The sequence below is a fragment of the Centroberyx gerrardi genome, chromosome 4, assembly GCF_048128805.1.
Source record: "Centroberyx gerrardi isolate f3 chromosome 4, fCenGer3.hap1.cur.20231027, whole genome shotgun sequence".
In the NCBI taxonomy this organism is placed as follows: domain Eukaryota; kingdom Metazoa; phylum Chordata; class Actinopteri; order Beryciformes; family Berycidae; genus Centroberyx; species Centroberyx gerrardi.
The window spans coordinates 15,449,900-15,473,729 of NC_136000.1; the positions used below are offsets into that span (position 1 = coordinate 15,449,900).

General features: G+C 40.5%; 3 protein-coding genes across 3 annotated transcripts; 2 read left to right on the top strand and 1 right to left on the bottom strand.

The window, feature by feature from the left end:
* The first annotated feature begins 2,591 nt into the window (after positions 1–2,591).
* ankrd34c (ankyrin repeat domain 34C) lies at positions 2,592–4,187 on the top strand. The gene has a single exon (XM_071921287.2). The coding sequence runs from the start codon at positions 2,592–2,594 to the stop codon at positions 4,185–4,187; it is 1,596 nt and encodes a 531-aa protein (XP_071777388.2).
* A 701-nt stretch (positions 4,188–4,888) lies between these two features.
* On the bottom strand, positions 4,889–7,933 carry LOC139928664 (retinol dehydrogenase 12-like). The gene is made up of 7 exons (XM_071921288.2): positions 7,701–7,933; positions 6,888–7,028; positions 6,614–6,805; positions 6,319–6,480; positions 6,067–6,183; positions 5,638–5,842; positions 4,889–5,487 (listed from the first exon to the last, which is right to left on the bottom strand). Exons 1-7 carry the CDS (start codon positions 7,771–7,773, stop codon positions 5,391–5,393), a joined length of 987 nt encoding a protein of 328 aa, XP_071777389.1. The 5' UTR covers positions 7,774–7,933; the 3' UTR covers positions 4,889–5,390.
* A 3,892-nt stretch (positions 7,934–11,825) lies between these two features.
* Positions 11,826–23,783, top strand: idh2 (isocitrate dehydrogenase (NADP(+)) 2). The gene is made up of 11 exons (XM_071921262.2): positions 11,826–12,019; positions 16,304–16,395; positions 17,128–17,293; positions 17,762–17,922; positions 18,022–18,165; positions 18,861–18,997; positions 19,305–19,456; positions 19,607–19,719; positions 20,002–20,099; positions 20,192–20,284; positions 23,372–23,783. Exons 1-11 carry the CDS (start codon positions 11,905–11,907, stop codon positions 23,454–23,456), a joined length of 1,356 nt encoding a protein of 451 aa, XP_071777363.1. The 5' UTR covers positions 11,826–11,904; the 3' UTR covers positions 23,457–23,783.
* Positions 23,784–23,830: the final 47 nt, after the last annotated feature.

The window sequence follows — 23,830 nt, forward strand, 5'->3', positions numbered from 1 at the left end:
TTTGATCAGATAATCTTTGCGCAGGTGACGTAGCATTTTAGGTATTTTCATATAAATAGAAACCACAATCACTCTTGAAAGGCAGGGACACATTCTTCTGAGTAGGTGTGTCGTTTTATAAACCACCTTCTCCATGTGCCTTGTAAACAACATGTCCCTGGGGTCTGAGAGGCAATCACAGGTGAGAAATCACAGCCAGCATTGACGACTGGAGTCCTGAGACATCAAATGAGTGTTTGGATGGGTAATAAAGTGATTAGTCCCAGTCTCAGAGGAACAGAGCCGGGGTCAGAGGACTAATGATCAAATGCGCTGGTGGGTTACTTGAAAAACACCGTCAAAAAGTATTTGGGTAAATGCCATAAGAGCCCTCCCAGTCCTTGGTGGAATGTTATGTTTCTGATTACCTGTTCCTTGCAGGGCTGAGAACATCACTGTTCTCATTAGAAACTGCTTCTCTGCTGTCTCATAGCAACCTAAAAATAGAAATGTCCCTATTAGGCTCTATGGCTGTGATGGCTGGTACAAGTTTTGGCCTCTTTAATTGTGCAGTAAACATTTAGGTATGATTTCCTGATATTTTCCTGTCTCACTTGGTGTGTTGAACAGTGGAATGTGCCAATTAAAGTAGCTAATTGTTATTTGGTGATTTGCAGCTTGTGACAATGGTGCATAAGCCCAGATATTATAATTGATCAATTACATTATACGAATGATCAGAGCTTGGAAACTGTGATTTCTTATTTTTCATGGGTAAGGAAGCTCATTTATATACAGGATTGGCATTTCAGCAAATTAAACATGTTCAGTAAGGATTCTAGTCTGATCCTGAACAGATTCCTTTAGCAAATTTGATATCTGAATTGTCTTAACAATGCCCTCAGTATGGTTACACAGGAATTATTTAACAACTGATATTGATGTTTCAGACTGCATAGAGATAAAAGCTATTTGGAGCAGAGACACATTATATGAGGCAAATGTTCATCAAAAAAATAGTATTAAAGAGTAATGACAATTAATATTTCTTGAATTATATCATCTGTAACTGTGTCCATCACTGCTTTGATGACACATTGTCCTTTTTAAATAAAAAAAATAAAAAATAAAAAAAACACATACACACACAGAGAACATTTACATTTCTTTGGGAGGTAACACTCGTTTTGTTTGTGTCCTGCAGATATGAAGAATAGGACAGAGGTTTTCACCAGACGCAATTTATTTTGGTCGACTCTGACGTCAAGAGAATACACGTTTCATTCAACAAGCAAAAAAGTAAGTTATTTATAACCGCAGCGTCTCCAGGTTGTGATTCTTGAGTGCGCAGTGAAAGGAATGCTGCCTATTGGACTGATGTAGTATGCCTCCATAACAAAAGCCACAGAGCTCATGCGCTATGGTGCCAGAGAGATACTGTACCCTATAACCTGAACTAGGACACGACGTTTGGAACAGTTACGACTGAAAAAATAGGGATATTGTGAAGAACTGCACAAAACTTTCTGCTTTGAATCATTAATGATCCTGCTTTTTTCCCCTCTTACATGACAAAGCGTTGGGTACTTTGAACATGGAAAACCTGTCCGCCGATCAGGTAAGACGCTTAGCAGACACAGAAGTTGCTGTACAAAATTATTAAACTTATAAAATTATTAAATCAAATTTAATGCACACGCATTCAATTAAATTTAATTTCGTTATCTTGTGTAGCTGCTTCCTTAGTCTCTTTGCAGGAGGCTGGTACACAATATTAATCTAATCTCATGTATCACACGTAGCAACACCATGTGCATGGTCACTGTTTTTATATTGTATATGAAATTCTGTTTATCTCGCAGCTAGAATTAGACGACCAGCTCCTACTATTTGCAATGGAGCGCGTCTCTGTCAAGTTCTCCAAAATGAGCACCATGGACAGCGACTCTTAGTGCTTCGTTATATCGCCTGTCGAAACAGCTGGACATTCTTTTCACTATTAAATCCTGAAATCAAGTATAACATTGACGATCAGTGACTTAGACACATTTCTGTTCTAGCAAGAAAAGATTAAATAAGGCTGGTGCTTTGGTTCACTTAAAGGTTGTGGTTACTTTCCTGGTCGCTGCCATAATTATGATGAAAAAACATAGCTGCTATCTTGACAGAGCATAGATAAACTTTAAATTTAATGTCAACATCACAGCCTGATTATTCATCACCTGTGTTGTTAAATCTGATAAGTGAAGCTACCATGGTTTACTCTACATGGCATGATTTGTTGTATCATTTCCATCTTGTAGTGCTATATTTTGCATAACTTCGACTGTTTTACTATAGTAAGATTAAATAGCCTATATCAAAGATTTTTAATAATAAGGAGAACTTTTACATTCTATTGTTAACATTTCAACTGGACACAGGCTGCCACCTACTGGCAGTGATGATTTTGTGGTGAATCAGTAAACAAATGTTTTGAGGAACAAACAATGATATTCCTTAATCATATGAATTTTGCCATGTAAGTTGAACTGCTTCAATGATTTGTTCAAAGGGCTGTGCGCTGTAACTGCCTTTCAACACTGAGGGAGAGATCTGTGATTGTCTGGGAGATGGCAGATATACTGGAGCTGCGGACAGATGGAAACTCGCTCCTGAAGGCAGTATGGCTCCGGCGCTTGAGACTCACCAGGCTCCTGTTGGAGGGGGGTGCGTATATCAACGAGAGCAATGAGCGTGGAGAGACGCCGCTCATGGTGGCCTGCATGTCCAAACACATTGACCAGCAGAGTGTAAGCAAGTCAAAGCTGGTCAAATATCTACTGGACAACCAGGCAGACCCTAACATACAGGACAAAACAGGTAGGACAGCCCTAATGCATGCCTGCATCCATCGGGCTGGACATGAGGTGGTGGCTCACCTGCTGACCAATGGAGCTGACCCCAGTCTGGAGGACAGGAGCGGGGCCTCAGCCCTGGTCTACGCGATCAATGCAGATGATAAGGAGACACTAAAATTGCTCTTGGATGCATGCAAAGCTAAAGGCAAGGAGGTCATCATAATCACCACAGACAAGTCACCGTCTGGGGCTAAAACTACCAAACAGTACTTAAATGTTCCCCCGTCACCAGAGTTAGATGAGAGATGCTCCCCCGCATACTGCACTTCACCCTCTGACATTGATGTTAGTGCATCTCCCACACCTAACCAAGCTGAACAACAAAACACAGTCTTCAGTTTCCAGACAAAGTTGAAAACCTCCTCTAGCTCAGCAGCAAAGCTTGCCAACGGGCCCACCTCTCCAACACGTCGGCCTACCAACCCCAAGCGCGCACGTTTGCCTCAGCTAAAGCGGCTGCAGTCAGAGCCCTGGGGGCTGATTGCTCCTTCCGTCCTGGCTGCTGCCGCCACCCACGAGGAGAGTAAGAACGCCACCTCTGATGAGGAGCTTGTTACAGGCGTGAACGGACTCTCTCTAACCAAGAGGTCGGTTTTATCTCGACAGAACAGTGTGGATGGCAAGGACAGTTTATTCCCTCTAGTGGGTGAACAACCCTGCAAAATGACAACCTCGCTATCAGTTCCTTCAGCATCCAAAACATCATTTGAGAGATCTCTGGGCCAGCACCAGCCCCTGGCACGGCGCAGCACCGTCCCCACTGAGCAGGACAGCTGCGGCAGCAACAGCGTGCCAGCCAGTCTGAGAGACACCGTGCACAGGAGACGTCTGGGGAACGATCACTATGACTCAGACTCTCAGCTCTACTCAGACTCTGCCATGCTAGACTCTCCTAAGGTCCCAGTGGAGCGAAGGAAGCTGAACACCTCTCCACTAGCCATGCTGACCAGTTCTAGAGAATCTCTAGACAGCAATGCCAGCACATCCTCTCCCAGCACAGCACGCAGGCGTGCGCCAGGCCTCCTGGAGAGGCGAGGCTCGGGGACTCTGCTGCTAGACCACATCTCCCACACCAGGCCTGGACATCTACCCCCTCTCAACATTAACCCTAACCCTCCCATTCCTGACATTGGGGCCAGTAGCAAGCCCTCTTCACCTCTGGCCACAGGCATTAGATCTATAGCTCCAGTAGCACCAAACACACCAAAGAGAGGCGGCCTCAAGTCCAAGAAGAAACTTGTAAGAAGGCACTCTATGCAAGTGGAGCAAATGAAACAGCTTTCTGATTTTGAAGAGCTGGCACATTAGTGTTGGTGTTTATGCAGCACATATTGTGGGAGTAGAAATGTTAACACCATAAATTGTCAGGAAATAAATCCATTGGTTCAGTTGGGTAAACTCTCACACAACCATCCTAGATGTTGTTGAATAATGTATAATTTATATAAATTATATTGAAACTGAGCAATATAGATAGACATGTTACCCCCAAACCTAAGGATTTTGATTTTTTTGAAATATCTACTGTAAATGTGTTCCACTTTTGAATGTAAATGCCAAGATATGGTACTTTCCTCTAATCTAACTCTCTTACATGATAATGTAATGTGTAGGGAACAGACAGGGTCCATTTGTAGCCAACAGGCTGCCTGGATGCACCTTGTGCATATGTAATTAGTACCATAATGGACTTATTTTAGATAAGAAATATGTGATGCACTTGTCTAAGATGTAGCTTGAGTAAGATGAAATTTGACTGTTTGTAGCAAATTTGTACACAGTGCCTTCAAGATAAAGAAACAGAAAAAAAGAGTGGAATGATAAATTCAGTGTATCAAGACCATTCACAATTCATAATGATGTAACCAAAATGTGTTTTGTTTCAATATTGTTGGTCTCATGTGGAACCTAATGAAGGCTCAGAATACGCAGGATGTGAATGAATGAACGATATGCCTTAAGAAACAGGTAAAGTCATGGGCTATGTAAAACAGCACTTTATTGCCCAGGAGGAAAAAAAACATGAGATGTTGCTATTAACAGTGTTACAAACTTTCAAAGCACATGTAATTTTCTATATCATGTATTCGAGTAACATTAAATGACATTATAGCTCTTAGTCAAAACAGACATTGGTGATACTTGTCTTTTAAAGTGTCATTTCACACTAATGGCAATCAAAATTGAACATCATACAGCTTCCATGTAACTTAACTGTGAAGCATTCCTTCTGTTTAAGAAAAAAAATCAAAATAACAATTAAATGCATAGTATTTTTGTATGTAGTTTGTTGTATATTCTAAATAAATGTCTATCACTTGTGAATTTCTGCTCTGCTGGTTACTCTGGTTCATCATGTGTGCAAAGAGCTCAGCTGATAATGTTGGTAGCCACACAGATGCTCATTGGAAAAGGTATTCCTTCTTCCTCAGGCCACTTGGCAGTCCATTGGTATTGTAATAATCACCATCATCATCATCATCATCATCATCATCATCACCATCATGATGATTATGCCAGACCCACCATAGAAGCACTCAGATCCCACAGTTTCTTGGCAGCTTCATCATCCAGACCCTGAGGGGCCGCTGTTTTAGGGGCGCAGTCACTGTAATCAAGACAGAAAACAAAACCTTAAGCATTGTACACTAACTTTGACTGTTCCTGTTGTTTTGAGTTAGTCAAGGGAACAACAAAATTATAATAGAATACAAGCATGAAGCGTGAAGCTATGTTCTACAGATTTACAGTGACTGACCTGTAGTAAAGTCCGCTCTCATTCTGCAGGCTTTCCTCCACAGCGCAGTGGATAGTGGTCTGAGCCCCTTCCTTTGGAGACTTGATGAGCAGCATGAGTGGTGTAAATACGACTCTCTTCCACAGCGGCATTGTGGGCCAGAAGTGCCGGCCAAGCTCAGTCCGGATGACTCCAGGGTGGAGGCTGTATGTAGTCACTCCAGTACCTGCAAAATGACAAGAAATAGGATGCATTGTATTCTCACTTTGTTTACAATAGTACATAATCATAAACAGTTGACAACACTAATCTCAGAATAAAGATAATTGAAAAATCATGTTTTAAGATCATCATGATGGTGTAAAAATACTTAAGTGATAATAGATAGTGGTTCTTAAATATTGTAAACTGTCTGGTGTGAGATCTCAAAATGTACAAAAATTATTCTACCTTGTAGCCGGGTGGCCAGCTCCCTTGTAAAGAGGACATTAGCTAGCTTACTTTGCCCATAGCTTTTCCAAGGGTGGTAATCTTTATCCTGGTGTATGTCATCAAAATAGATTTGACCTGTTGAGACAAAGCACTAAATCCTTATTCACAAAAGTGGCATGTAATAATAATGTAATAACCGAAAGAACGACATTCTGAGATGAAAGCATCTACATCTATTGAACTGAAAGATAACGCCAGACAAAACTGTACCTCTTTCATGAGCTAAACTGGAGACATTGACAATACGGCTAGGAGCCGACTTCTTCAGGAGATCCAAGAGACAATTAGTCAAAAGGAAGTGACCCAAGTGGTTCACACCAAACTGCATCTCGAAGCCATCTTCAGTCTGCCATTTTGGACAGCGCATAACACCTATAAGTAAAGATATTAATGGATATCAGTTTGACAACTCCCATCTGTTTATTTCTGCATTGCCATAGCTGTTGGGATATGATATATATCACACCACCACTCTATCAAAGTCAGACATGATGTGCACATGTACCTGCATTATTGATGAGAACATCCAGTCTCTCTTCGTTTGCTAGGACATCTTTGGCTAGCTGTTGCACTGACTGTAGAGATGCCAAGTCCAACATTTTGACAATCACATTACCATTTCCACTCCTCTTCCTGATGTCTTCTGCAGCTTTGTTAGCCCTGTCCATGTCTCTGCAGGCCAGGATGACCCTCGCACCTGCAGCAGAGCAGGAAACCCAGAAAGTTTTAATTGGTATCGGACAAAAAGCTAGCATATAAAACTCAAACATGTTGCTCACCCCTGCTAGCCAGGTCAACAGCTGTTTCTTTGCCAATCCCGGTGTTGGCTCCGGTAATCAAGACGGTCTTCCCGTCCAACCGGGTTTTGCTCCGACACACTCCACCTGCCAACCATTTTCTCACACCAAGGAGTCCCACTCCTGTAAGAAAGTCCAGTACAGTTAGTCATTTATATCCAACATGTGACACATTTCCCCACTGCCTGTTTATTAAGCATAATGCCTTACCACCTCTCATTCAAACTTTCCATATGTATTATTGATACTCCCAGTTTTACAAATCCACTACAGCTCATCACCATATCATGACTTTTGACAAAATCAGCCTTCTGCAATATTAATGCAAACTCAATTAGTACACTTTACACACATGCATTCCTGCTCTAATTGATGAAACAATAGGAAGGGCTCTTTAGCAATATTATATTACATTATAATGTAATATTATATTACATTATAATATATTATATTTTATGAATATAATATTTGTGCAGTATTACTGAGTTCCATACAAGATTTGTTATGTAAAAACAAACAAAGACACAAGACTACATCCAATTGTGACTCAGGTAGCTCCAGGGTAGTGACATCCCCCTCTCTCAACACACACACACACACACACACACACACACACACACACAGTCAACAAAATTGAGGTTTCATAATCGCATATTCATTCGAAATGCTGACTTTGACTGAAAAGCTAGTTTTGAACACGAGACACCGCATTCATGTGCATTTCTGACAGGATATCATATGACATTTGAACAGATTTGAGTCGGACCAGTGATAAGCTACATTAGCACTATTTACCTGTTACTGTGACCACAGCAATAGTTTTGGGATACTGGCCAACAAACTGTCTTATCGCTGCGAGGCTCTGCATAGCTGTTCGTTATGGATCCGGTTTATAATAGACCTATTTCCATTAAAGTCCGATTACAGCGTCCCCTCGATACTTCTACTTGTTTAAACCACACGGTCCCTCTCGCCCAATGCGCTGCAAAATTACAGCAAACTGACTAGAAGTAACATCGTCATTATCAGTTCACATTCAGAGCGCAGCTACGTAACACAGCCTCCAAACAGGAAGTACCGCCCAGAGGTCAACCGTGCAGAGGAATCCTATTGGTTCATAATAATGAGAACGAGAATCAGAATCAGAATCAGCTTTATTGGCCAAGTATGTACACATACAAGGATTTTGACTCCGGTTTTTCGTTGCTCTCAATGTACTTACACAGAATAAATATACAGCTAAAAACAAGGACAACAAAATGAACAGAGGTAAACCTAAACATCTATCTACTATGTACAAATATATACACTTAATAATGATATTTTCAGTGTAATATTTTCAGTCAATTATATTATATACGAGACTACTGAACTGGCAGTTTGCGTTTTATCCCTCCGAAGATAAAGTGCACTTCATATATGACAGCCAGCAATTCTCTTATGTCAATCATCCTGACAACATGCCAACCGAAACGTCTTACAGGGTCATTTTAATGACAGTTAAGTATTTAGAGTTATCTTTTGACATGATGTAAATTAAGCTGAGGTAAAAGTAGCCTAACGAAGCATCTTTGGCTAAGCAAAGCCTCATAATAATATTGCTATATTGTTAGTGACTGAATAAATGCATGCCCACAGAAATTTCTGCAATTCCTCCAGTAGAGGGCACTGTACGCTCACCAACACAATCTCAGTGCCTTTAAATCAAGTCCAGCAGATGGGGCAAATTCACTGCATTAGACCCAGAATTGCATTTTTTTCATTTACATCCACAGTCAATTCTAAGTCGTGGAACTCTCACCAAGTATATAGCATCAATTTTACTCCTGCAAGCAAGTTAACGCTGATTAGACAAAAGCAGAAACACATCAGCAATTCCATGACGGTAATAACAGCATTACCAGTACCCAAGCTGAACAACTAATTACCTCCACCAAGGAGGTAATGTTTTCACCCGCTTCTGTCTGTTTGTCCGTCTGTCTGTTAGCTGAATATCTCAAAAAGTTGGGTATGAATTTGCACAGAACTTGGTATGAAGGTTGGTTATGGGCCAAGGAAGAACTGATTCACTTTTCATGTCGATTGGCCAAAAGGGGGCGTGGTGGTGGGCGTGGCACGTCATCAAAAGGTGGTTGTCAGACATGGTGGAGGTCTGTGCTCTACTGAACAACACGTGATCAATAAGTTAATATTTATGTCCTTTGTTGCAGTCTTTAATTCATAGTAAAGGTCTACATGGTGGTAAGTAGTATCACAAAACCATGAATCCAAGATGGAAAAAAACCAACATGAATGCTTTTCAGAAATAATTCTACAAATAAATGACTTTTTTTTTTTTTTTTTTTTTTTTTTTTTTTTTGTAGATTGGTGGCTCTTTGCCTTATGCTGATTACTGACTGGAGGTCATAGTTTACCCATCTTTTATATTTACCACTACTTCACTGAACACATCACACAAGATAAGACCAGACAAGATAAGATAGGATAAGATTAAACTTAAATGAATTGGGTCATTGCAGCAGTAAATAGATATAGCAAAATGGGGGGTAATTAACCATAATGCAATCAACAATTTGAACACTAGAATGTGTTAAATAGGAATGTGTGGATGAAAAGAAATGAAAACTATGGCATTACAAAAATGTGCAAAAAATAAGAGCAGTAGAGACAAAAAAAAAATATATAAATATAAATATGAAGAAAAACAAAATATGTGGATTTACACAATATACAATGTGGAAAAAATGTGCATCATGTTCACATTAAAAGGTCTACAGGTCGTACATTTGTACAAAAAGTGTTGGATATGCATATTACGAGTTGTTCACCTTATCAAAAACTCCAGCTGGTGGTTCTATAAGAATGACAGTGTGCAAGGGCACATGTGCTTTGTTGTCTGTTTCAGAACATATTCAAGGATGTGCTGTAGCATAGCATAGGTATGTGCCAACTATTATGCAGAGAATGTACAGAAATATACAGAAGTATGTGCAAATCTGAAACTGTGGAAGCTGATGAACAGATTGGTCCACAGCATAGGAATGCAAAAAAAAGGCATAATCTCAAAGTGTTTATTTTATGATCAGGATCCCACATGCTTCATCATATGGAGAAACAGAACTTAGCTCAGGTAAACAGCACAAATCCACAGGCAGCAAGTGAATTTTAGCTAGATTCCAAATCATTTGCAGTGGAGAACATAGTCTCACTCCAAATCTCCACGACTGAGAGCCCTCTAATTTTAGCTGGGGAGGGTTACCATACTGGGAGAAAGAATGGAACGTGTGCAGTCACATGACAAGCTTGGAGGTGAGCCAGCAAACGAGCCAGCCTTCTGCTCTGACCAGCCAGGTCACCTCCAAAATCCTCTTTCAGTTAGAGAACAGGGGGCATGCATTGACAAAAGATTAGTAATGCGACGATTTGATTTAAAAAGTAGCTTAGGTAGTCTATATATACTTTGTTTTTGTAGTTTTCATTGGCTTTATAAAAACCTTTAACATGAAGTCATATGATTCCTCAACATTGTCAAATGATTCTTGAGAAGGTTATTGAAAAATAACTGTTTTTTGGTTTTTTTTTGTCCCTGAATTACACAGTTTTGGTTTGCACCTCCTGTGGGAGAGTCTAGTTCACATATAGTTCAGTAGGCAGTTATGGTTGTAAACCCTAACCCTAACCCTCAGACAGGGGACAATGGCTATGACATAATCTTATGACTTTTTAACAGCAACCTTTGAACTCTTGGATGTAAACAGTCCTCACATGATCCCCACCTTCACAGACGGCCTCCTCAATAAGAACAGTCAGTCTCACATATCACCCTATTAACACTAAGGTCAAAGCTCTATGTTTAGTCCTTGTCCGGGGCCGTGAATTTAGGCTACTCTATATTTAACTCATGAAGATTTTTTTTTTTGCTTTTTTTTTTGTATACTTTATTATCCCCCTGGGGAAATTTGTCCTCTGCATTTGACCCATCCTATACACACACTGGGAGCAGTGGGCAGCCGCAGTACAGCGCCCGGGGACCAACTCCAGTTCTTTTTGCCAGTGCCTTGGTCAGGGGCACTGACAGGAGTATTAACCCTAACATACATGTCTTTGATGGTGGGAGGAAACCGGAGCACCCGGCGGAAACCCACACAAACACGGGGAGAACATGCAAACTCCACACAGAAAGGAGTTAGTTTAGCCTATATTTACGAAAATGAACCATCCTATAATAAATTTCAGACGGATGCTATAGGCAGCAAATATCATGGTCAATAGGAATATTATAGCCATAACCACAGGAGCTAAAAATGATATAGGTGCAATAAGGTCACTATGAACTCACTGTTGAATACCACAGATACACTACAAGTCCCTATAGGAATATTGTAGTACTATAAATGTACCTTTCCTGGAGGAAATGTGTGACATTTAATCTTTTATGTTTATAATTTGACCACCAGATGCCACTATTCACTCTCTGTCATCCATTTATATGGGGGGGGGGGGGGGGGGGGGGGGGGGGAATGAATAAATCTTAGAATGCATAGAGTATCATAACGTTTGATACATCCACAAATCTCCTAGAGTACCTGAACATTTTAAAGTCTGAACGGGCTGTCCAGGTGGGAGTAATATGTGGGAAGCAGTTAGAGTCCAGATTTTTGGACAGAATGATAAGGAGAAAAATAAACAGTGGGAATGGCAGAAGTGTGCTGTTATATCCGTATACCCGTTATAGTGATTTCCGTTATGGATAACGATATGAAACCGAAAGTCCGCCGACCTGACCCCTGTTGTAGTCTAGACCGCAACGAAGCTGAGCTGCGTGTGAACTCTAACTGCTGTTGCTGTCCCTCCTCTGCCAGTGTGACTCTGACGTAGCGCTGAGCGTGTCCCGCCGGGGAGGTGCTGACTATATTGCATCGAGCCGCGGACCATTTCGGCCCCTCTTTGCTCTGAGTTTTGTCGAGTGTCAACCGCAAGTGATACGGGCCGGAGAGACATGGCTGGATACTTGAAGGTCCTCAGCTCTCTGTCGAGGTCTGCTGCTGCTCTTTCCAGAAACCCCGCGGTGCTTGCGTCGGCGGCCACTTGCCAGACTTTGCAACAAAGAAACTGTGAGTTTGAGATAACCGGGTTATCACCATCATCTTTATCTGTGATTGCTACCCAAGGACGTTGCTACCCTAACCTAGCTTTGTGGGAAGATGGCGCTTTAAAATGTAACGTTACGTTGGCAAGCTATAACGTCAGCTTTCCAAAATGCCACAAAAAAAACCCCAACATTGGAGACCGGTGGCGTGCTAACAGCCACGTTAGCCAAGTTGCTTGTGCTAGCCAACTCTCATACATTTGATTGTGTTAATGGTCTTCCGAGATAAGGGCAACGATGCTCAAAAATCTTGCCGGCTTCTAGTTAATCGTTGTACGGCAGGTCGTTTGCAGGTTGTTAAGATAATGTGGAGGCGGCGAGCGCCGAGATGAGGGCAGAGCCAACAAAACCGACCAGGCGAGCTGTCTTTGTCCTCTCTATTCAAAGTTTCAGCGTGTTATCGACAGCATGAAGCTATGTGGCCACAGATTTGAATGTATGGATCCACCGACAAACGCACTCAATCTGGGTAGTTCTGTGCAATGAACAGTAACGTTATGCTCTTAAAATTTTACAATCCGCTTTTCCTCGAAGGGAAAAAAAGCAAGGACAAAATTGCCACGCAAAATTTGGCAGCAGATGAATGGATTCTTTTTGTGTTTAGCTAAACTGTTAGCTATACGTTATATGTCAACTTGCAATGATCTCATTGCTCATCAGAATGGCAAAATGTAATCATAAAATCACATGAAACCAAGCTAAAACAATTAACCAGAAGTGCCTTTAAAAGCACGCATTAAAATTCAAAACTTGTTCTTCAGCTGTCATTTTGAAGTAGGCTACGGCTCTGACTTGAAAACTTTTCCCAAGGTCAGCCACAGGATACGAGGCAGTTCTATAGAGAGCAATGGCTGCCACAAGTGTCCTACATAATATTTTCCATCTGGGTTAACGTTACATCAAGACGAGAGCCATGCACTGAATTTCACTAGTTCTAACCCTAGCGTTAGACTCGGTTGAATCATGTGCATGTGCAGTAGTTTTATGCAGTTTTATATGGGATCTAAACTATTTCAAATTTGTTGCATTTACAACAATGCAAATGCATTGCTTTTTTGGTAATTTGGAGCCTAGATCCAGGTCGTACAGGAGAAATTTGACTCTATTCTATAGGCCCTGGGGTTGTGCATACATACCACTGCTTTGGAGAAGTATGAAGCAATGGGTCATTCGAAGGGCACTTTGTTTAGCTCTGTATCATTGAGGACTCTGCTCAACAACTGTCATTGAATAAACGCTCACCTTGCTGTCACTGATGAGCTTGATAATCGCCCACTGTGTGGATCTCTGTTAGGACTGATCAAACAAATAGGCTCCAGATAGATAAAAGGGTTTGCTCCTGTTGAACAACCCCCACACTATTTTCCCAGCTGTGAGACCTGGCTGCTACTCTTAACTCCAAGTGAAAAAGATCATTAGCTGGAACAGGCATAAAGTTGTTAAACCATCCACACATGCGGTGGCATTGTCACTGCCTTCTGTTTTATTGTTTACTTTAAATCAAAATAAAATTAGATATTTGGCAATGTGCCTATATTTGAGACAAGGCTAAGATTTTCAAAACAATCATGGTTGAGACTGGCGGATTGACAAGCCTGTTTGCTCTTTTATTGCAGTCACAAGTTGCATTGTCTTTGCCAGCAGCTTGTTTCGGTAATTACATGCCCTTTAAATCTCACATTGCTTGTAAAAGTGGCCAACATGCTGTTTCTTGGCTGTGGGTTTTAGAAAGACAAGGTGTAATGCTCCTATGGGCTTCCAGTATAGTTAGTAAACTTTCTAGCCTTGCTTTACCACCGCTTCCTTTACCATTTGTCAACATTTTGAAGAGTATGGCGTAACAATTCATTAACTGACTTTTCCCAAAGGCCTACAGTCTAGCTCGTTTATAGCTGCTAATTTTGCTACCTGCTGAAATGTCTTTTCTGTGAACTCGGTGGGATTAAAACTGAAGCTGTTTTAGGCCTACCTTCTTATGTTGAAAGTTAACCTGAGAAGAGACGTAGCCAAAGGTTATTCCAATGACCTTTTCAAAGCATACTTTGTTTTAAATTGTCCTTGACTACTCACCTCTAAGTAATCTGGAAAGCTTTGATTTCAATAAAGGCTTTTCAAAGATTAGGCCTAGAATGAAACTGATTGACCCCTTTTTTTTAATTCTACATCTTCAATGTGCTGTTGTGTTTAACATTTTACTCTATTTCATTTAACATTTATTCCATCCATATTCCATTATGCAGTGTAATATGATCTGCTGTGCAATGCCTAAATTGTACCAAATTAGATTGGGTTGTATGTTTTCTGCTGACTGGCACAACCTCTAATTACAGCAAAAAAAAAAAAATGCATGTAGGCTTATCCCAGATGAATGCGTAAATGATGCGGCAAGCCCACATGACTTCTAACTGGCCCTACAGCGCTCAGTTTGTTGGTAAACTTACATAACCCGCTCACCTCCCTGCTGTACTCCCCTCCCCCCTGCACTGTCTCCTTTCTTTTCACAGTAAATGTCCTGTTTGTGCAGATTTAGGTTAGACTGTTCTGAAATCCTGCCAAACAGTAGCTGTTAATGACTTACCCATGATTCATTGCAGCAGAGACACTACTTATTCAATGGCAGATGGAAGGGGAATATCTATCGTTTTATTTGCTGTGGTCTATTTGTTAATATTACACATATACTGCTGGTAAGGTGCTGCTCAAAACATTTCTCTAGTTTACATTTTTGTTTTCTAGCTTTCATCGTGAACAAGTTTGAGTGATACTGGTGTGGCAAAACTTATCTTACTTTTTGTTAGATTTATGTCATGAACAAGTACAATGTCAAGATACAAGGAACAAGGCACAACGCCAATGCATTCTCAACAGCCAGAGTGGTTTCCAACAGAGTGTTTGAAAAAACTGTCTGAGAAGCTGTTTTCCACCACCATCATCATGATGGGAGACATAGATAATGAAAAACAACATTATTAATGACTAGCATTGATCTTGCTATCTAGGAAAACAATAGATTATTCTAGAAAAATGACTCTGTTTAACCAATGTCAGTGAGGTCATGCTTTATTCTTGTGTTATTTCTTGTACCACACTTGACATTATGCTATTGCGTAACATAATTGGCGCGTGGTGTTTGTACGTGGTTACAACTGCCTTCACTATAAGGTTATTTTCAGTGTTTAATGGTCGCCATGTATCTGTAGCCGACAGGGTTCATGTGTCTTGCCTAGAGCATGGGAACAGAAGAGTCAGTCTGTTTTGACAGGTGCTGCCAAGGCTTGATAGTCCCAGTTAAAGGTCAAATGTCTTCTCAAGCCCACATCGACCCTTGATTTCTTTTAACCTAGGTTAAAAACTTGTGTACTTTAAGAAATTTGTCAGTCGCATATCTATTCCACTGGATTTCTTATGCTGACTTGCATTATTCTGGGAAGTCTCGGGTAGCAGTGGGGGTGCGTTGACTTGGCTGGAAAATCAGAGTCACTTGATTCCCTGCACCTCCCCCTGTACTTTGCTATTCACCGAAATGGTCCTGCTGGCAGGCCTCCCCCAAGCAGAGCAGAGTGAGAGCCGATATGATTGAAGATACAAATCTAGGTGGATCCAAGAGGAAAGTAATTCAGTCAAAAGAGACTCTCAGTGCTGGCATGAAAATAAAGCACACTATGAGTTTTTATTAAATTATGAGGCATTTGAGGACAGTCACTTACAAAGTGGCTATGATTTTGAGGCCAAAATAATCAATTGTTTTGAAGAAGTTTTTAGTTTTAGGTAGCTAAGGTTTTTTCATAACTGATATACAGTATAGTGTTTTGGAATGAAACCCTTCAAATATTCTGTTTAGTAATAGTGCATCCATAGGCCTTGAATTGGTATTGTAAACTTTATGCAGATGGGCCAAATGCGAGTTAAGACTGGAATGTCTGGGTAAAACGTGGTTATGATATAATTGGTTGATGAACCTAATATGGAGGAAGTTCTTGTTTAGGCACAGTGAGACCATCCATCAAATGAAAAGTCCATATTTCTAGAGAAAACACTTAAGGGTGCTTGTCTTCTGAAGTTAACCACAAAAAGAGTCAATGAATGTAGTAGCCTGTGATCATGATGTTGGTGGCTCAGCAGTCTGTGACCCTAAAATAAAGTGCCATTTGGTCCAGGGGCGGGGCAGGGTTTTTACGCTCGTTTTAAGGGTTGGGTTGTGAATGAAAGCCGATTTACATGATCTCCTCTGTATGTATGATTTTAACAGATGCCGACAAACGCATCAAAGTGGCCCAGCCAGTGGTGGAGATGGACGGAGATGAGATGACCAGGATCATCTGGGAGTTCATCAAAGAGAAGGTACAAGTGCTAAAGTGGCATCCAAAAAAAAGGAGGGGGTGAACACAAAAACACTGGTGTGTGCCTGTCTGCCTTAGAGGAGGACATGCCCACGCGGTCTGACTGGTCTATTTTTATATTGCTGAATGACACGTGGATAGAGAGGGGGGCGGGTATGTGGAGGATGGCAGGGAGATTATGTATGTATGATGTGGGGGAGGGGTTTTTGTGAGGTTTCATTCAGCCACTGGCTGATTGCCTCTGGAGGGAGCAGATGGTGCGTTGGCTCAGGAAGAAAACGTGGAGAATCATGGATTAACATCCCTCCCTGTTTTCTGACATTTGATGATGGGTTTTATTGTTGAATTATGGAAAGAATGTGAACATGCAATACATAAATCATATAACTGAGCAAATATTTAGAACTGTAACTGTATTATTTCATTATACAGGTTTAATAAGACTACTATTTGAGATACTACTATTATTTATGTATAATTTTATTTATTTTTCATACTCATGACACATAATTGTACCAACTTTCATCCCTGTGTCCTTTTTAGGGTTACGACTTCAGTTTAATCTCTGTTGTTAGCAATGTTAGAATACATTGTGTCCAAGGGTAGGTTAGTTGATTTTGTCTCTCAGGAAACCAGGCTAAACATAGTCTTCCTCAGAGGAGAACAATGTAATGCTGCTGCTAGAGTAAAGCATGGATTCTAATTCCTGCCCCTCTGCATTTTGTCCCTTTAGCTCATCCTGTCCAATGTCGATGTTGAGCTGAAGTATTATGACCTGGGTCTGCCGTACCGTGACCAGACTAATGACCAGGTCACCATCGACTCTGCCCTGGCTACCCAGAAGTACAGCGTGGCTGTTAAGTGTGCCACCATCACACCCGACGAAGCCAGAGTTGAAGGTGTTTAACAAGTCTATGATGGCCTAGTTTCCTTTTATAATGCTTTCTTTATTTCTCTAAAGCCCTATTCAGAGCACTTTGGACTTGTGATCTTTGCCCAACTGAAATTATTTTAGTATACATGAAGATTGTTCTGTAGTAGATGATTGTGTTCAAAATAAAACAAGAAAAAGAAAAAAAACAAAAGATATAGTAACATGACAACAGCAAACAAAAATCAATTAAGTTGATAGAAAATACAGATAAACATAAAACAGCAAACCTAGAAACAAGGAGAATGTGCATAACATACTGAAAATCACTACTGATTCAAATATAGAAGGCCAGATATTTCCTGCACTCTTTCTCTTGGAACAAGTTAGGGAAAGCAAGTCTATAAAAGTGTGTTTTAAAGAAGAAATATAAAAGAAAGGTGTAGTTTGGGGTCTGTGCCATCATGTTTCTGCATACATTTTTTTTATTTTCTAGAATTTAGCCTGAAGAAGATGTGGAAGAGCCCCAACGGAACCATCAGGAACATCCTGGGCGGCACAGTCTTCCGTGAGCCAATCATCTGCAAGAACATTCCCAGGCTTGTTCCAGGTTGGACGCAGCCCATCACCATCGGCAGACACGCCTTTGGTGATCAGGTCAGCCCCATCCAAATGCTGAAGATTCCAGCAATTGTTCTCGTTGCAATTCACTTCGGTTTACAATAACGATTTATTTTCGCTGTTTCTTCTCTACAGTACAGAGCAACAGACTTTGTTGTGGACCAGCCAGGCAAATTCAAGATCATCTTCTCTCCTGCTGATGGTAGTGCAGGCAAGGAATGGGAGGTCTATGATTTCCCTGCTGGTGGCTGTGGAATGGGCATGTACAACACAGACGAGGTGAGCGTATTTACGTTTAGCAATTCTATTTCAGTATTTACTACCCTTAAAGTACACTGAACAAAAATATAAATGCATCATGCAACGATTTAACATTTTACTTGGTTACAAGTCATATAAGAAAATCATTTGAGAGAAATTCTGGGCAAAGGAGAAATACACACACACACCAACAGGGATGTCAACAAAGTTGTCTCCTTATTTAAGATAAATAAGCTTTTCATGGCAAATTAATGGGATATTTTAACTCATGAAACATGGGACCAAAACTTTACATGTTGCATTCATATTTTTGTTCAGTATATTTAGGTATCGCTGAAAAATGTGTACCTTCCCCTACCCTAATTGGTCATTATATTCCTGTTAAACCTAAACTTTTAACTCTTTCACAGATAAAGAACCTGATATTACTGTTAAATTCTGCCTTTGGCATTTCAGAGAATTTTGACTGTAACCGTTGCACTAGACTAACCTCCTTTGAACCGACTTTGCCACTGTTTGTTTGCCTTCGTCAGTGTGGGTTTGTTTGATTTTACAACAGTAGAGGTCGTGCTATATGACTTTCAACTTGTCTAGGGGCAATGGAAATGTGAGGTAGTGGTGTATACATGAGATCTAATCAGGCCTATACACAGAAGGTTGTTAACCCCTGTACCACTGACAGTCATGAGCTTTTGGTCTCCCCTCCCCAACAGTCTATTACAGGCTTTGCACATAGCTGCTTCCAGTATGCCATTGGCAAGAAGTGGCCCCTGTACATGAGCACCAAGAACACCATTCTCAAAGCCTATGATGGTAGATTCAAAGACATCTTCCAGGACATCTTTGAGAAGTGAGTGTCTTCTGTCTTCATCTTTGTTTGAGGTCCTGTAAAACTACTGTTTGTGACTTAAAGCACAGTACAAAATGCTTAAACTGATTTTTACCATCCCACTGTGCAGATAGATAATCAGAACCACCAAGCAGTTTGTTTGGCACAATGTTATTGGAAGTGAAACCCTTTCTTTGACTGAGGTGTTGTTTAATAAGGTTAAAAAGTGATAAGTAGCTTTAGTTTATGTAGTCATTGTTCAACTAGTCTTTCTCTGGCTTGCATTTGAAACTGTTGGGCAGCTTTAACCGTCACTCTCGTCTGATAGGCACTACAAGCCTGAGTTTGACAAACTGAAGATCTGGTATGAGCACAGGCTTATTGATGACATGGTTGCCCAAGTGCTGAAGTCCTCTGGAGCCTTCGTGTGGGCCTGCAAGAACTATGACGGAGACGTCCAGTCTGACATCCTCGCACAGGGTGAGACGTGGAAAATGAAACTACAGCTTTAGGGAAATTGTGTCATCATGAAATACTGGAATTTCTGAACACTGGAGATGATTGGCAACTTTTGAACAGAAAGGAAGTTGTATTAAGTCTCTGTACTAACTCTGTATTTTCCTGTTTCAGGTTTTGGTTCTCTGGGCCTGATGACATCAGTTCTTGTGTGCCCTGATGGCAAGACTATCGAGGCTGAAGCTGCCCACGGCACTGTGACCAGGCACTATCGCGAGCACCAGAAGGTTACTAGCCATTAGTCTTTATCGGTCCTATGGCTGTATTGGGGGGGGGGGACATTTCAAATTGGAAAAGGAATATGAAAATGTGTGAGCCAAATTATGGCCTTGCACACAGACTGCATAATCTGTGAAGTTACACTGCCATCGTGTGGTGAAAATTGTTATGAAGCTTAAATGCTCAAAAATGGTAGAAGATTAATGTCCCATCTCCATAGGGGGAAAATCTTCTTGTCGTACATCAGTAAGTTAATAGATTGATTTAATCCCTCCTGTCTCCACCTTCAGGGCAGGCCGACCAGCACCAACCCCATCGCCAGCATTTTCGCCTGGACCAGAGGCCTGGAGCATCGTGGGAAACTTGATGGCAACCCTGACCTTATCAAGTAAGAGATTTATAATATTGTGATCGTTGCTCTGAACATACTGACATTGGGATGAAATGTGGCTTTTTCTAAACGGTTTTGTTCATCTGCAGGTTCTCCCAGACACTGGAGAGGGTGTGTGTTGAGACTGTTGAGAGTGGCGTTATGACCAAGGACCTCGCAGGCTGCATCCATGGCCTGGCCAAGTAAGCTCCTTAATATTTCTATAACTCTGTCTCAAGTTTTTATTTTTTTTATTTTTTTTTTTTGTATCACATATCTTTATTAATTTTGAACATAGTACATCACTTTTCCAAAATGGGTTGGTTGCATCATTCAAGTCTCCCTCGAAACAACTTCCCTCCCTCCCACCGGCCCCCCCCATGAACTCTGTGCATCGGTATAGATTAAAACCAATGATGATAGTTTACAAAATGATAATAATGAACATAAATTACTTACATACACATATATCCACATGCATAAATGCATACATATATGCCTGCATATCAATTTGGGAGAAAAAATAAATGGATAAATAAATAAAAAAAATAAAAAAAAAAAAAAGGGAAGAAAAAAGGGTATACAGTCTCACTTGGTAAATGCCAAATTTACGAAGTTAGGATATCAGGTCTTGATTCCAAAAATGTAAGAAATGAATCCCATATTTTATGAAAAATATGACTTTTTTATTTGATTGTGTAAGTAAGCCTTTCAATCGCTATGCAAGAAGAAAGCTCATTAATCCAAAGGTTCAAAGATGGACAGCAAACACTTTTCCAGTGTCTGGCAATAAGACGTTTCGCTTATTAAGCAAAGGTTAACCAACTTACTTTCATGAGTTCTTAGGGCCAATGCTTCTGGAATAAGACCAAGAATACAAATCTCTGGGCGTACAGGGATTTCTTTGTGAATGATGGTGGGAATTGTGTCGATTATTCCTTTCCAAAAGTCTTGTATGTGCTTACACCTCCATATGCAATGAAATAGGGTTCTTTTCTCTGTTCTACATTTTATACAACCATCTGGGATATTAGGATTGAATTTATTGAGTTTTTCAGGAGTTACATACATTCTCATAAGCCAATTATATTGGATCAATTTAAATCTACTATTAATAGATATCGTTTGTGCTTGATAACAAGCCTTTTCCCATTCCTGCTCTGTAATATCTGTCTGAAGATCCTCTATCCACGCCATTCTTTTATAGTTTGAGGATTCTGTAGACGCCCTTACCAATTTCCTATATATTATTGAGATTTTTCCTTTAACATAGTGGTCTGATGTTGCCAATGACACTTAAAGGAGGGCATTGATATGATTGAATCCTAGAGCGAATTAAACTAATTAATAGAAAATATTTGAACAAGTGAGTTTGAGGGATCCCAAATTTTTCTTTAAGATTTTCAAAGGACATAAGGGTATTATCTCTATAAAGGTCTGAGATCTTCTGTAATCCCCTCTGAGCCCAGAGCCTGAATCCGGGATCTGATTTACCTGGTGTAAATAATGTATTACCCCAGATGGGGGAAAATTAGTTCTTTTTAATTTCGTTTTTAAAATTGTCCTGCTCTGTAACTCTCTGTAAACAATCAGTCATGATGGTGATGTACACTCAGTATCCACTTTATTAGATACACCTAGCTTATTACCGGTAGGACTCTGTTTTCAGCCTGAATTCTTCAATTTGATAGCGTCACACAACTTCTGCTGATTTTTCGGCAGCACAGTCATGCTGCAAACATTCTGCTACATCTCATCAGAAAGGTTTTTTATTTTTTTATGTAACCTTTATTTAACAGTAAGTCCCATTGAGCTTAAAAACCTCTTTTTCAAGGGAGACCTTGCCGAGATCAGCAGCAGCACAGATAAAAAAAACTAATGGTTTCAGACAATAAAGGCAAATACAGGAACAGAACAGACTACAATAAAAGCATAGGATACAAAAGTGTAAACTAACAAAACATTTAAAAAGAAAAGTCTGCTACACAGTTGAGAAAGTTGTTAAAAAGCAGAGGTAAGGCTTTACAATTTGTGATAAATCTTACGGAGGCATGGTAAACTGTATCAACCATCTGAAGACACTGAACAGAGGTATGCATATATAAAAGATCACCGTAATCCAAAAAGGGTAAGAATGTGGCAGCCACAAGTCTTTTTATAAAACACAATAAAGGAAAAAAAAGAAAAACAACTTATTTTGAAAGTAAAGACTCAATTTAAGCATCAGCTTTTTAACCAGCTGTTATACATGTGGCTTAAACCTAAGGGAGTTGTCGATCAAGATGCCCAGATATTTATATGAGCCAACTAGCTCTATTACCTTTCCCTCTTGAGTGACCACCGAAGGGATATTCTGTGGCCTCTTTCTGGAGTTGGTAAACAGCATAAGCTTGGTCTTATGTTGCTCTATTGGGTTGAAATGTAGGCACTGTGCAGACCATTGGAGTAAACTAAAGTTACGCTGTGGCATTCAAACAATGCTCAGTTGGTGGTAAGGGGCGTAATGTGTGCAAAGAAAATATTCCCCACACCATTAGACCACCATCACCAGCCTGTACCATTGACACAAGGCAGGATGGATTCATGCGGTTTACCCTAAATTCTGATCCTGCTATCAGCATGCTGTAATAGAAAAAGTGTGATTGGACCTTGTTCCACTATTCAGTCGTCCAGTTTTGGTAAGCAGGGGCCCATTGGGAACCAGAAACCCAGGTCTGAAGTTTCCGGTCCCTAACATTCCCACTGTAGCTTCATTTTGTTCTTAGCTGACAGCAGTGGAACCTGGCATGGTGTTCTGCTGCTGTAACCCATCTGCTTCAAGGTTTGAGGAGTTGAGCGCTCCCGAGACGCCCCTCTCTCCCCTCTGCTCATCACTGGTGTACTGAGCTGTTATTTGCATAGTTGTGGTCCATCTGTTAGCTTGAACAAGTCTTCTCCTTTGACCGCTCTTATCAATGAAGGTGGTTTAGCTCACAGGACCGCCACTGATTGGATGTTGTTTTATCTTAAGTTTTTTTTTTTTGGTTAAGGCACCATTCTCTGTAAACTGTAAGCGGCTGTTGTTTCGGCTGTTGTTTAGACGCTGGAATTGGCGCGTTTATCACCAACAATTATACCATGTTCAAAGTTGCTTAAATCATGCATCTTGCCCATTCTATTGTTTAAAAAATAAATAAAGTAATAATAATATTAATAATAAAGTGGATGCTGAGTATATCCCCAGTGTTTCATGGTCTTTTAAATGAGGAACTGTGTTCTCTGATATGCCGTGTCCTGTCTTGTCTCCTCAGCTGCAAGCTGAACGAGCACTACGTCAATACCACAGACTTCCTCGACGCCATCAAGAATAACCTGGATAAAGCCCTCGGCAAGTGAAGGACTTGAAAGAGTACGGCTAGCCTAGAGATGGCAATGTCATTATTCTGTTTTTTGTACCTCATTTTTAACTTAAAAGGTCAAGAAAACCACGTACATTTCATCTGAAGGAAAACATACTGTGTAGAGAATTATGTAGTGTGCTGTTAACGCTGTTCAACGGCTGAGAGCTGTTCTTCCATCTGATGCCTCATTCACTATCCTGTCCTGTTATTTCCAAGGTTTTATTTTTGTAATGTGAAGTACTGTATTCAAATACTGTATAATGCCTTGGGGAAGACTGAAGCCTGTGTCAAACGTACTTGCCAATAAATCCCTCTTGTTTGACCCTCTGTTTAGTATTCTGCTTCAAATCAAACAATGAAAAGGCAACC

Bases quoted from the DNA above. Each gene is read 5' to 3' on its own strand.
- ankrd34c (XM_071921287.2), top strand. From the start codon at position 2,592: ATGGCAGATATACTGGAGCTGCGGACAGATGGAAACTCGCTCCTGAAG.
- LOC139928664 (XM_071921288.2), bottom strand. From the start codon at position 7,773: ATGCAGAGCCTCGCAGCGATAAGACAGTTTGTTGGCCAGTATCCCAAA. The intron at 7,029-7,700 runs GTAAATAGTGCT...ACTTTCTTACAG, and splicing joins TGCTGTGGTCACAGTAACAG to GAGTGGGACTCCTTGGTGTG. The intron at 6,184-6,318 runs GTACAGTTTTGT...TTGTCTCAACAG, and splicing joins CAGTTTAGCTCATGAAAGAG to GTCAAATCTATTTTGATGAC.
- idh2 (XM_071921262.2), top strand. From the start codon at position 11,905: ATGGCTGGATACTTGAAGGTCCTCAGCTCTCTGTCGAGGTCTGCTGCT. The intron at 12,020-16,303 runs GTGAGTTTGAGA...TGATTTTAACAG, and splicing joins GACTTTGCAACAAAGAAACT to ATGCCGACAAACGCATCAAA. The intron at 17,923-18,021 runs GTCAGCCCCATC...TCTTCTCTACAG, and splicing joins GACACGCCTTTGGTGATCAG to TACAGAGCAACAGACTTTGT.